The 14,603-nt window shown below is 43.5% G+C and overlaps 1 protein-coding gene across 2 annotated transcripts in view; it reads right to left on the bottom strand.

Moving 5' to 3' along the window:
- Positions 1-1,637: 1,637 nt before the first annotated feature.
- VGLL4 (vestigial like family member 4) overlaps positions 1,638-14,603 on the bottom strand; it is a 73,842-nt gene continuing 60,876 nt past the window's right edge. For both annotated transcript variants that reach the window (XM_041427559.1, XM_041427558.1), the window contains 3 exons: positions 7,928-8,150; positions 4,436-4,550; positions 1,638-2,136 (listed from right to left, as the gene is read on the bottom strand). In XM_041427559.1, coding sequence (XP_041283493.1) covers positions 1,868-2,136; positions 4,436-4,550; positions 7,928-8,150 — 607 coding nt within the window. In that variant the 3' untranslated portion in view covers positions 1,638-1,867. The remainder of the gene's footprint in view (positions 2,137-4,435; positions 4,551-7,927; positions 8,151-14,603) is intronic.

Here is a 14,603-nt window from a genome sequence, read left to right as displayed (position 1 = left end):
ATTGTTCCTCAAAAAATACCTACAAATTTCTCTGTACATTCTTTACGCACAGCGTAACGATGGTCTTAAAGTTACCTATATAAAAAAGTGTTCTTTTAACAATCTTCCTACAGAGAGTAGGGTACTGAATGCCAAAGCAAGGAAGCATTGACTACCCAGTAAGATGGTAGTGAAATGTGTAAAACTGGGGGGCTTAGGTGTTGGGTTGGTTTTTTTTGTGGTTTTTTTTTCATTTTTTTAAAGAAAACTGAGCAGCCACCTTCTCACCAAGAGTAAGAGCCAATCTCCCGATCTCTTTCTACCCTGCACCTTTTCCAAATTAAATAGCTTAACTTTAAAAAAAAAAACAAAAACAAAAAAGCATAAAATAAAAGCCACAATGGACCCAATACTGTAACATAGTCCATAATACATCACGTGGAGTTCATCTTCCAACCAGTTCTCACTTCCTACACCGAGCCCATCCTTTCAGGGAGCCCAGTACAAAAACCAAGCCCTGGCTGCAACTGTCCTGGGAAGATGGAATGTACTGGGGAGAGTAGTTACACTTAACAAGAAGAAGAGAAGCTCTTAGCACTAGCACAGCTGTGGTTTTATGCCTGCCTCTACTGCCTAATTTCTAGTTAGTAGCTATTAAAATAGCAAATGATAATAAATGCAGTAATACCTGTATAAAATCTACTGGAGGAATGTATGCTGCGACTTGGCGTAGGCTGATGGATAGGCTTAAAAAAACCAAAATAAAATAAACAAAAGGAAAGATCACCTTTCACAAACTGTAACAATCTGTTGTCCAGCCAAGATCTGTAAGGGTAGCAGTTCCTGCAGCTAGTTCAGGGTGGATTACACAGACTGGGGTTTGGGAAGCAGATCCCTGTGAAGCAGCAGTGCTGCACGAGGCCTGTCCTGAGCTGCCCTCGGTGCTGCTGCCACTAAAGTGAATAGCAAATACAAATATCATAGAGTACAACTGTACCAGCAGTAAGTATATCTAGGGTTGTTACTGACAAAAATAAACTAATTCTGAAGAGAAGCTAATAAGTATTATGATTCTTACTGTCTATACATTAATAGATACCAGCTATTTTTCATAAAACATGCATCGTTAAGCACTATGGAACCCTCCAACCTCAGCTCTATTCTAACAAACTGCAGTGTTTAGGAAAAAAATGCCCGTGTTCTGTAAATTATGCAGTCCAGTTGCAAGCTCTAAGCACCTGAAATCTAAAGAGAGAAAGACCTATAACCTGTATGAGACTTCCCCTTCCAAAGCTGTTTTGCTCTAAGAAAACTCAAACTGATAGAAATGTCATCCTTAAACCCTTTTTTCAGCAGTTTGCCCTCAAAATATTTAGCCTCTTCCAGAAAGTTGCTGTGCAACTTCAGTCCTCCTCCAATAGTGCAAATCATACATGACAGTTCTTTTCAAGTATATACATACAAAATTACTTCACAGAGGGAAAAAAAAAAAAAAAAAAAAAAAAAAGCAATGTAAGCAAACCAGACAAATTCTAGTCTTGAGAAGCTAAGAAAAGCAAAAAAGCACTTGGGTCAACCAACTAAGTGTAATGGCTTTTGTGGATTAGCGTGCATTATTTTTTTAAGGGGCAGCAGATTTGCATCAGAGGTTTCTTTGGTAATTGAGGCAGGAAGAAAAGGATGCTACATCATATGAATCTTTATGAAATAGTTCCTGCTATCGTCTTTAAGGGCACCCTTTTACAAAAAAAAAAAAACAACCAAAAAAACAACAAAGTGAGTACACAAAAACATGTGTTGAAAACTCCCCTCCCCTCCCCAGCACTACTGAAGCACTTGTTCCAAGCTCAGTCAAACCATGCAATTCCCATTGGGAAGGCTGCTGTCCTCAGGAGACCACGGAGGGCGAGTGATTGTGGCTGACCATGTGGGACGAGGGGGACGCCTGGCCCCGCCGCGACGCCGACTCGGGGCTGCTGCCCACGCCGTCCTTGGCAGCCTTGATCTGCAGCCACGTGTCCCCCAGTGCTTTGGCAAAGTGGTCATCCACCGAGCCCGTGATGGACACCGAGTTCGCCACCGGCTCGGGCTCCTTGTAGTTCTTGCCCAGGCTCCTGCGGAAGTGCTCCTCCACCACCGGGTCACACGCAGCGGTGGCTGTGGGGACAGCAGCAGAGGGGCACTCACACCCTGCACCTCATCCTGGCTTCTCTCACACATCCTGGAAAGGCTTGGCTTGGAAGGACCTTAAAGCTCAACCACCCCCTGCCAGGGACACCTTCCACTGTCCCAGGCTGCTCCAAGCCCCGTCCAGCCTGGCCTTGGGCACTGCCAGGGATCCAGGGGCAGCCACAGCTGCTCTGGGCACCCTGTGCCAGGGCTGCCCACCCTCACAATTTCTTCCCAATATCCCATCCAACCATGCCTTCTGGGCATGGGAAGCCATTCCCCTTACCCCATCCCTCCAGGTCCTTGTCCCCAGTCCCTCTCCAGCTCTCCTGGAGCCCTTTTAGGAACTGGAAGGGGCTCTGAGCTCTCCCCACGGCCTTCTCCTCTCCAGGCGGAACACCCCCCGTCTCTCCTAAGCTGTCTCCAGAGCAGAGGGGCTCCAGCCCCCAAAGCTTCTCCCCTGTAGCTTAATGCCCTGTCACTACAAGTCCCTGTCACTAACATGGCCTTCCTCACACTCTTACATACCTGGGAGTGAAAGGGGTGGGCAAGGAGGTGGGAAGGAAGGAGTTAAAATTTAAAAAAACCTAATGGAATTAAACATTTTTACATTTCTGTGACCTGGAACAGGTAAGCATTTATATATAATTGTATTTCTCCCTCAGGCAACTAACAGCTCCAGCTCCAATTCTATGGAAACCTTCTCCCAAAACAATCACACAGAACTTATATTTAAGCTTAAATGGAGTTAATAATGTAGAGTTGTTTAAAATCAGCTCCCAAGCCTGCTAATAGCAGTCAGGTGTGAGGAGACCTCATCCTAAACTGCAGCATGCCAAAAGCTGAGCTCAGGGTTTCATCTTAATCCCCACACTTGTGCTGGGAGCAGTCAGAACTAAATGAATCAGGGGCACTGCAGTAAGTGCTGTAAGACGATTACAGAAGCCTTAAAAGACAGGTTTTGACCAAGAACTGTAGTAATTCCTCAGACTAAATATAAGAGCACGACAGTTTTACAATTCAGAATCAGTACTTGTGCGTCTTAATAAGAATTGTCTTTCCAAAAATACTTGGAACTGTTGGGATCCATGGCACAGCCCCCCTGCTTGATCCTAAAGCAATGCTTGATTGATCCCAAAATAAACCCCAGTGTCATGCACAGACACCTCTTCACCTGACAGGAACAGATCTTTTCTGGAAACATCCAGCCCCATTCCCATACCCACTGGAGCAGCTCTCCTGGGACCAGTAGCACCAGTTTGTGAGAAAACTTTAACATCTGAGATCCCCAATGATTGATTTCTCCAAGAGTGAAAGGGGCTCCTTCAGCTCCCAATTCTAGTTATCAAAAGTATAACGATCTTTATAAAAATAATTTTAAAATTACTATTAATAACAAAATACTAATAATTACCCTGCTATGGGCTTTAGGTTGCTGTCTACATCATGCTGGTATGGTTCCATGGAGACATGGTGGCTGCTGGAGCCCCAGTGCCCTGAGCTTTTGGCAGTGCTGCAAGTAAAAGCTCTGCCCCAGCAGGTAAAGGACTTGCAAGGGAAGGGCTGAGCTTCCCCTGTGCTTTCTGTGCAGTGAGAGTGAACAGGAACAGCCCAGCTTTCCCAGCAAGTACTGCCTGAGCAGATTTCATGAGCACTGCTAATTGCACAGAAGGCACAAAGCTAGAGCTCCCTGTTTGGGTTGCTGTAGCAACTGCCCTCCAAAGGTTTTTGTGCTCCATGCAGAGCAGGGTGCAGGGTCCAGCCTTTGGATGGGTATTTTTGGCTGTAGGAAAGATTTCTGCAACTGCAGCTGAATCACAAGAGTCTCCTGGCCATTGAGAGAGCAGGGGAAACTACAGCTCCTAAAAAAGGAGCGTGGGGGGATCTGCTGGCCCTGGCTGCTGTTTGTCAGCTGGATTAAAATAAACATAATGACTTATTTGTCTGTGGGGGGGTGCTTGTTTTTTGTTTTTTTTTTTTGTTTTTTTTTGTCAAATAAGCTTTTCAAAACAAAAAGGAAAGAACACCTCTCTCTTCCTAGTTCTGCAGCAGTACTTCCAGCTGTGGCACAGGAGGAGACAAAGGGGTGTCCATCATTTCACCTCCTTTTCTCCCTGTCAATATGGGCACACTGGGGACCACTCTGCTCTGCTGGGATCCCAGTGAGGGCAGGCTGGAGGGTGTCACTGTCTCAGGGTGCAATGCAAGGTGTGGCTTTCCCATTTGAGGGGAAGCTCCTGCCTTCCTCAGCAGCCACCTGTCCTTCCCACCCCGGGCAGGCACTTACAGCTGGAGGGTCTCCTGTAGGCAGCCCCGGAGCAGGCGCTGTGGGCGATGGGGCAGTGCGACAGGTTGCAGTTGCGGTTGTTGGCAGAAGCACAGGTGATGACAGAGGGACGGTTCTGAGGGGACACAAGCACAGTGGCACACTCAGCAGCAGCAATTCAACCCACTGCATATTAACCCCCTGAATATTCAGCTGTTTCTTTGATTAAAAATAAAAATCCACATCACATTTCCACAATGGCTCCTATATAAGTGAACAGAAAAAGGGCAGTGTGAAAGTAAATGTTAAAAATAATTTTACACTGATTGTTGCAACTCCACAGCCATGGCAATTAAACCCATAAACTACCCAATTCATATTAAACCCCCAAATATTCAGCTTCTTCTTTGATTAAAAATTAAAAATAAAAATCCATTTTTAAAAGTCCATTGCACTTCCATAGAGGTTATTTCAGTGAACAAAAAAAAGGCAGTGTGAAAGCAAAACTCTGAAGTGATTTTACAGAGATTGTGTCAACTTCACTGAGTTCCATATCAACACATTAAATGTTCATTTCATTCTGTGGCCACATATAGAAGGGGTTTGCAGATTTTCCAGGTATTTGTTGTCTTGGTGTTATAATTTTTACTCACAAGTTGAGTTTTCCTTGCCCTACCTCTGTATTCCACAGTGCATCCTAATCCCCTGCAATGTACAATAAATATGAAGAACTCTGAGCCAGTCTAGACCACAAACCCTTTCTTGTTGGAATTCACCTGCCTTTCCAGCAGGTGAATTAATTTATACTTAATTAACATCACTGTCATTCTCAGCACATGCAAATTCCCCAAAATATCTATTCACAGCTACATTACATTAGAACTCCTCCATCTGTACTTTAAGTGTAACCATAAAATACTCTTTTCAGAGTTGTTTACTATGGACATTTACACAAGGCCCTGGGAGAAGAAATGTCCCAGTTTCTCCAGGTGGCTGAAGGGAAATAACACAGGCATTAGAATAAATTTCATATATTTGATGATGCAAAGAGTCCATTATACTAAGTGCAAATTAAGTAGTAAATAAAAGATTAACAGAACTGATGGAATTTAATTTCTTGACCATTTTACAAAATTTTACCCACAAAAAAAATCACCTACCCCCACACAAGGTCAGTGAGGAAGGAGGGAATTTCCCTTCTTTGGTGGTACTTTAGGCACAGTAAGAGCAAGGCCAGTAAAGTAAAAGAGCTGAGCTTTCTATGGAAGTTTAACATCATTTTTGCCAGGACAAAACAGCAATGAGGTTATTTACATCTTATTGCACTGTCAGCAAAGTAGAAAAAATAAATAAAGAAAAACAGAAGAATTATTTGATTTTTCTGTAAACAGTTCACATGTGGGAGTAATTATTTTTTGTAGGGGTGAGGATTTTGTGCCTCTCAGAAGTGGTTTTTGAGAAAGGCATGCATTTAATTCTCTTTGGAAGAGTATTTTGGAGATGCAGCAGGTGGGAAGTAGAGAGACAGATAAGAGTATCTCAGAAACACACATGCCAACACCCTAAAGAACCCAACAAGGCACCTTGCAGAATCCTCTGCTATGGTTGTGTATACACAGAATATAGAAACTTACATAAAACTATTGAGATAAACTGAGGATTTAGTTACAATCACTAACTACAGCAGCTGAATAACCCTGTCCTGCTGCAAATAAGGTATTTTATTAGAAACAGAGTAAGATGAAATCTCATTCAACTCTTAAAGTTGAAAAAAAAATACCCAAAACAAGGAATTATCAAAGTAGGATTTCTTTTTTTCAGTACGCTTTTTATTTTGTATGATTTCTACTCTGTGCTCTTAGCAAGGCCTTGCCCCAACATCCTGTTTTCCCAAGAAAAATGATTGACATCTGGTTCAAAATGTCAAAGAGAACAGAGAGGGACCCAGGGAAGGCAGAGCTTGGGTACATGGGCCGGTTTAATTCCTCAGTGCTGCAGCTCATCACAGCTCAATTCTCTGCTTTGTGTCTCCACTTGTAGGAGGGATCAAAGTGAGTCTGACACATCAGGAATCTGTTCTTGCCTACAGAGATGGCTCAGCTTCAGCACTTCTGCAGCAAAACAAACACCATGTGCAAAGTGAAGAACAACCAACAGAAAAACCTTAACAACCACTCCAGCACATGGAAATCGGGCATAAAATAATCAAAAAGAATGACTTGGCTTTAGGAAAAGGGAAACAACATTGCTCTGAACAACACAGCAACTGCCTTTGGCTGGCTGAAACAACTGAGATCATCCAGAGCCAAATTCTCCCTTCGCTGTTGTACCCCTTCTGGAGGCTGGAGAGGGCTGGGACGGAGGGGACACAGGGATCACCAGGAGGGGCTCAGGGGATGTCCCCAGGCACTGCCTAGCAGGTGCTGGGCCTCCCGGAACCAACCACTCTGAGCTCCCACTTAAAACACTGGTATTCCCAAATACAACTCCTGCATTCCCAAACACAAACTCATGCATTCCCAAATAAAACTCATACATTCCCAAATATTTCCAAATAAAACCCATGCATTTCCAAATACAACTCATACATTCCCAAATATCCCCAAATACAACACATGCATTCCCAAATACATCTCATGCATTCCCAAATACTCCCAAACAAAACTCATGCATTCCCAAATACATTTCATGCATTCCCAAATACAACACATGCATTCCCAAATACATCTCATGCATTCCCAAATACTCCCAAACAAAACTCATGCATTCCCAAATACATTTCATGCATTCCCAAATACAACACATGCATTCCCAAATAAAACTTGTGCATTCCTAAATAAAAACTCACACATTCCCAAATAAAATTCATGCATTCCCAAATACAACTCCTGCATTCCGAAATATTCCCAAATAAAACATAGGCATTCTCAAATGAAAACTCACACATTCCCAAATGCAATTCATGTATTCCCAAATAAAATTCATGCATTCCCAAATATTCTCAAATAAAACATATGCATTCTCAAATGAAAACTCACACATTCCCAAATGCAATTCATGTATTCCCAAATAAAATTCATGCATTTCCAAATACAACTCCTGCATTCCCAAATACAAACTCATGCATCCCCAAATACAATTAAGGCATCCCCAAATATTTCAAAATAAAACTCATGCATTTCCAAATACAATTCATGCCTTCCCAAATATTTCCAAATAAAACACATGCATTCCCAAATAGAACTCCTGAATTCCCAAATACAACTCCTGCATTCCCAAACACAACTCCTGCATTCCCAAACATACCCAAATACAACGCCTACATTCCCAATCTTGGAATATCACACGAATATCACAAGCTGTGACATCCAGGGTGTACTTTTAACCCCGTGCTGCCCAAGAAGCAGCCTCTCCTCAGCTGCAGCTGCCCCAGGCTGTGGCTGCAGCTGGAGCCCTGCCCGTGGCCCGATGCCAATGCCAATCCCGGTGCCAGTCCCGGTGCCAGTGCCGTACCTGCTGCCGCTCCACGCTGCTCAGGCTGGGGGAGATGCCGACTGTCCTGGCTGCATCCACGCTGTTTTTGGTCAGTGCTAGGGGCTGCTCCATGCTCAGGCTGGGGATGGAGGCGTACATGTGGTTGGCGTGGAGGCTCATGGTGGGGGCAGCCGCCCGCTCGATGGGGCTGCGGCTCCGCTCCCGGTGCTCCTTCCGGTAGTCCCCGTTGGCAGGCTTGGTTCTGGCAGGGAGCAAACGGGGAAAAGGGATTTGTGTGGTTCCAGGATGTCCTGACACCTGCAGCATTCCATCAGCCCTGTCAGGAATGCACCTTGCCAGGGGGAATCCCCCAGTGGGATATCCCAGAGAGAGAAGCCAACCCCACACATCTGCCAGCTTTGCCAACCAGCATCTCTCTTCAGCCTAGAATTTCTTCAGATACTCATCCACATGCACCAAGGAACAACTTTTCCAAACAGCAGACTCCTCCTCTTTACCATACTATTAATCCCACTCCATCTAACTCTGCAATATTCTCTAAGCACTGCTGAAGCCCAAGGAAAGTTTATTTTACTGAAAAGACATGGCTGATATCAGCAAAATTGCAGGGAGTCAAGGCAGGAAGCAACATTTTCAGGGGAGAAAATAAAGGAAAAGCAAACTACATTGCACTAATTTCAGAATCATTTATTTACAACTGCTCTTTCAAAAGACTAATTTCCAGCTACTCCTGAACAGTAAATCCCTGTAGATGTGCTCACATAATGAGCCCATCAGTCACTGCAATGAAAAGAAAGCTGGGTTTATATCTGGCAATGAGGGATTTCAGTTTCCACACTGCAACTGAACTGTCATTAAAGGTAAACCAGTGACTGAAGGGAAAAGCACTTCTCTCATCACCAGGCAAATGTGGGCATCCCCAGCAGCCTGGAGTCAGCAGTGCTGGAAGAGCTCACACACTGCAGTGGGGAACAGCAAATTCCAGCTGCAAAAGCACCAGAGGAGACCACTGGCTCCATGGAAAATAAAAATAACAACCTGTCTTTGGACTGTTCTTGAGTATCAGCGACACACCCTCTGTGTCCTGTCTAAAAGTGTGTGAAATTCAAGGTGGTTTTTCTCCCATTTTTTAAAGACTATCATGGCAAATTAATGTGCAGGAACAATCTTTAAAAAGGCTCTGATGAAAGGCAGAGACAGAAAAGGAATCAACATTCAATGCTGAAGTAAGCTACACGACCAAAAAGCTACTGCTTATTTCAGTGTCTGAGGAAGTCTCTCCACAAGCAAGGCTGAGAGAAAACAGTCCTGACAATCGAGGGAAATAAAGAGCCCCTAAAGCACCTACATGGGGTGTGGGGATGTCCCATGGTGATCCTGCCCAGCCCTAAATCCTTTAGCCTCTACATCCCCTGGTCATGGATTCCAGGCTCTAAACTATGTACTTTTTGAAGTATCTTTTCTTCACAGGCTCTTTTTGTTTCTTTTCAACCTAAAATCCAATGGTTTGGATTGTCCTAGCCCCGACTCTTGAATTAGGAGAGAGACAAAGCCATTGCTCCCCTCTTATCATCTTGCAGCCACTCCCAAGTTCATCTCTTCAAGAAGCTTTTATTGCAGTAATGCTTTCTTCAAATAAAACCTGTATCTTTGTCATCTTTGCAGGCCCTGTCAGTAAGAGCTAAAAGTCACCTCCTTCCTGGAGATGAGGATCCAGAACTCTGCTGCATTCAGGAACAGCACCTTGGCTGAACTACTCACAGTTCTTCTGTGCTATTCCTCAGCTTGCTCCAGAGGCACTTAGCTGTACAGAAATTATTGCTCCTGAATCAAATCTCAGCTCATTTAACATGGTAGAAGTTGGGTTAACATGATGCCAGGCAACCAGTGACTTGGGAAGCTCAGGACACAGGGACTCTGTGCCAAATTTCCCTGGCAGCCTGGGGAGGGAAGAGCCAACAGCACAACAATACAATCTGTAACCCTTTGCATCCCCTTTGCCCTTTTCACTAATTACAAATTAGCAGCTGCAGATTAGGAGAATCCACCGTAAAATCCAACCCTGGAGGTTTCACAACTGGTCCTGTGTGTTCCCCAAGCCCATTTTCCAGGCTGAATTTGAACAGCAGCTCACAATTCCCGAGGAATCACTGTCCCAGCACTGTCCCAGCTCAGCTCCAGCAGAATTCAACCGCAGGAGCAGCCTCAGCGGGAAAGTTTGGAATTGCAACACTCTGAGCTAATGACTGATACAAATATGAGTTAATGGCAGCACAAGGGGCTCTATATTTAACCTACAGTAGCTCCTCTTGGATTACAGCATGGAAACAGCTCCTGGACACGGGAATGATCCCACCCCAGCCCTGAGCACGCAGGCAGGAACCTCACACACAGCCTGGACAAAGCCTGGGATATCCTGGGAACCAGCAACCCCAAACACCACCCAAAATCACTGTGCAGCAAATGCTCCTTCTTGGTACTGCAGTGCAGAACCTCTGGGGCTGCAGCCAAATTCTCACTTTTCAACTATTAGCTGGGCTACTACAATTAAAATTACAATTTGGAAGCTGCAAAACCACCAACAGCTCCAAGAGATTCCTACTTCTCACTGCCTGGAACAGAATCTCTACTCAGAATTATTCTGTTTTGTTTTAGTAAGCACTAGCCGATTTTCAAAGCAAAAGTTTTGTTTACCCCCCAAGAAATGCTTATGACATGAAACAAAACATGTACCTACACCAGTTGTTTGGGGATTTTTGTCTTAGAACTCCCTTTTCAACAACTTCGTGTTGCATTTACTGGGGGGTGGGGCTGTCAAGTGACCACTGAGGAACAAACTTACTGAAATTCCCAAGCAAAATAAACTTTTAATTTTATGCAACAATGCTTATTTCACTCATCCTCACTTTAAATGAAGAGTCACAGTCCCAAATATTGTTGAACTGGCAATTTTTCTGCCAAAAAAACACCAAACCAGCAACAATGACAACAACAAAAAAACCCCAAACAAAAACCCAATCCTAACAAAAATTATAACACAGAAAAACCCATCAAAAATTTTCCCTGAAGACTTTTGGAAGAAGAGACCAAAAACTGGGCAATGGAATCAGCTTGTCTCCAGGAACAAGCCCAGCAGGCAGACCTTCCCTAAAGACACCTAAAATTATTGAGTTATCTCAGCAATCTCAGCAGACCACACCCCAGGCCTTTCTGTAGGCAAATAATTCTCTCTTCTTAAATTAGAACAACTCCTCTTCCGGGCAGGGAACTGCTTATAATCCACTCCCTAAAATCCTCTCCTCAATTCATCCACCTTCAACTCATGGTGTCTCTGGAAAAACTAAAAAACACCTGAAGCTTCTACTTCCACATCAGATAATATTTCTTCTGGAAATGTACCAGCGCCATGTAGGACAGTACCATGAAAGCTCCGTCCTTGTGAAAATATGGCAGCATTTGTGAGTCCCTCCTGTTCACACATAAATAGCAAATACTACAGATTTGTCAGACAATTGTAAGATTATTTACAGGGCATTCATCAATTTCATGTTATTAAGTAATTTAGTTTAAAGCATCACTTAAAAAATAATTTTCTATGGAAAATTTGTTGTTGTTATTATCATGCTGATTCTTGTTTTGCTATTAAAGACTTTATCTAAAGGGGAAATCTCAAGATAAGTGTGTGAAGATAATCATATTTCACTGAAGTCCAGGAGCTCAAACAATCCCCTCACTCTGGACAAGTTCAGAGATGCATCTTGCAAGTCAAACATAAGGACCCAAAACCACAAAGAAGGATTTCTGACCAAGCTCAAAAAAGAACTTAGAAATATATACTACAAACAAATCCAGCTGTCCAAACAGCTTTGCCATCCCTGGACTCCAGTTTCTCCTAAAAATCAGCAGATTTTACCAACCCTGAGTCCATGAGCAGTGGGGGGAGGGGATGCCAGAGCAATTCCAGTGTTTAAAATCCAGCAATTCCCATGGGTGAGCCCAGAGCAGAGCCAGGCACAGGGATCCATGCCCACCACCCCATTCCCTGCTCACACAGCTATCCCAGCTACTTCCAGCTTTATTTCAGCAAAATTAGACACGATCCCAACCTCCAGCGAATGTCTCCAATCCTTAAAACCCGGCCATGCTTTCCCAGCTGCTCCTCAGTGAACCAGAGCACTTACCAAGCATCCTGCGCTGGGGTGGCTGTCCCCAAAGCCCCAGCCATGGCAGAGGGCAGCTCCAAGGTGGGTAAATCCCCCTGTTCCCAGGATTTGTGCCGCAGAACCTTCAGCCCAGGCTGTTCTGCTGGCTGGCACCGCCAGGGGGGAATTCACAGCCGGCCCACAGCAACAGGCGGCCCCTGCCAGCTGCTGCAGGAAAAGGGAAAAAAGAGGCCCACGAAGGGGACAGCGCTGCCTGCACTCACTTCCAGCCTGCAAAGCCCTCAGGAATGCTGCCAAAAGCATTACTGTACCTCCAAGGCAAGGAATCACAGACGGTTCTCGCTCCCTTTGGCAGAACCGCAGCGCTGGCTTGAAATGGAAGCTCCAGAGTTTCACTCACACAAAGAACAAGCACCCCCTTTTCTTCACACAAACACAATGCCCTGCTGAAGAGCAAACTTTCATTTATGCAACCTAATTCCGACACGATCTGAACGTTTTCAGCATCTTTATGATATTTGTTTTCCATCATTTTCTAGTGCCTTTATTCACTAGGACTGAAAGAGGGCAGCTGCTTTTGTTAAAGGCTGCTTAAGGATTTCTAACCCACTGATACAGAATATCTGCTCCACATGATGAGCATCATTTCCTGCAAAGTATCTACTTGCACACTTTAGTTCTGTTACTGTGAGGTAATTCTGTTACTGTGATGCAAATCTAGAATTTAAAGTGGTATTTGAAATACGATTATATACATCCAGGGAGAAAATTCCTTAAGAGTTCCTTACTCAGAATTAAGCAAAACAAATTCACTAAAAAAAAAAAAAAAAAACAACAACAACAACAAAACAAAAAAAAAAAAAAAAAAACAAAAAAACCAGCAACATTTTGCTCTGAGTCTCAGCCAATTATCTGAAGTATTCAGAACATGAAAAAATACTCCAAGCAGCCCAATGCCCTCCTGAATGACTGTCATCTAAATATACAGCCCCACTGCATCCCACTTTACCAGCCATGTGCTTCCCAGTTCCTCTGAACAGCCTTTTTCTTTTCTGGCTCAGTACTCCATCCCAAACCTTGCAGAGATCCTTGTTTTTTGTGGGAATCACTCCTGCCACAGACTCAGGTATGGTTTCCTGAGAAACATAATGAATACCCTCCCTCAAAGGAAAGACCTTTAAGTCTAAACCATTGAAAAAAACACTGAAAAGAAATGGATCATCTCATATAAACAAACACAAGTTCAGACTTTCTATATTTATCCTCACCAAAACAGGATTTTCAGAGATAAACCTTGGACCAGACAGTTACTTGCAAATGGAATCAACCAGGGCAACAGATTTCACAGCAGAAGAAAGAAATCAATAGTAAGCTGTGAAATGCACAGAGGAGTGTCCCATTACAGCCTGCACCAAGCACAGATACTCAGATACAGACGAATTTCCCTTCCTAGAGCCTTCATACTCACAAGTATGAGAATGCAAGAGAACTGCATGACATAAGAGCTCAGCCCAAAGCCAAACCCACAGAACTGAAATCTAAATCTAATGTACAGTAAAATCAATTAACACAACTTCAGATCCTACTCGTTTTTCTCACAGGGTTCTTTTTTAATGGTTGGCCACCTTTGCTCCAACACTCACAGGATTGTTTTAGAAGACAGCACTGGTTGCTCTATAACAGCAAAACTCAGGGATTTAATAAATTAGAAGTTCTGTCACTGCTGGAACATGTGTACAAATACAATGCAGAAACAATGACAGAGTGACCTAGCTGCAATAGGTACAGACTGCAGGTTACCTGCAATTCAACTCTTTTTAAAAAGGGAAAAAAATGACTCACTAATCTCTCTGTTCTGCACTGCTGCTGCCTTGCTCAGCTCCAAATATATTCCAACTCCAAACCTACTCCAATTCCTGTGTTTAGGTTCTCTTTTACCTGGCACACTTGATGGCTCATTCTAAATTTCCATTATTTTTTGAAGAGCCTTTATGTGAGGCCATTCCTAAGACACAAACAACAAAAATTTAACTTATAATATATACCCAGGAAACTTCTGAAATGGTAACTGTTGTCATTAATTCTACTGAGGTAGCTTTAACAAAATTTAGCCTGTAAAGAAAACTTTAAAAATCACAAATAGCTCAAAAAGTGGAGTTAGAACAAGAGAAAGCTCCAGATTTCAGTGTTACCACAAGAAGTGTCTAGGTATAAATGAATATTGCAGCAAAAGTTTCCTAAAATGCACAGTGATTCCTGGACAATAACCATAACCCTTTTCCACATCTTCAAAGTTTTGTTTAACTCTTACTAGGGGGGAACCAGCACTGAGCTCTCATCAGATCCAACTTACTTTTCAAGGATTCAGGACAAAAAGTAAAAAAGTCAAAAAATTTCAGCCTCCCACCAATCCCATCAGTCCAAGAGGAGAAACTTTCTGATCCTCTAACCTGCACCAGGGCATCTCTGTCTTCCTTCTCCCAGCTCCTGCCCAGAGCAGAGCAGTTCTTGGAAAGGAGACAGGACAAGCA

Source organism: Onychostruthus taczanowskii, unplaced genomic scaffold (genome assembly GCF_017590055.1).
Source record: "Onychostruthus taczanowskii isolate IOZ18803 unplaced genomic scaffold, ASM1759005v1 scaffold116, whole genome shotgun sequence".
Classification (NCBI taxonomy): domain Eukaryota; kingdom Metazoa; phylum Chordata; class Aves; order Passeriformes; family Passeridae; genus Onychostruthus; species Onychostruthus taczanowskii.
This window is presented reverse-complemented; position numbering and strand designations above follow the sequence as displayed.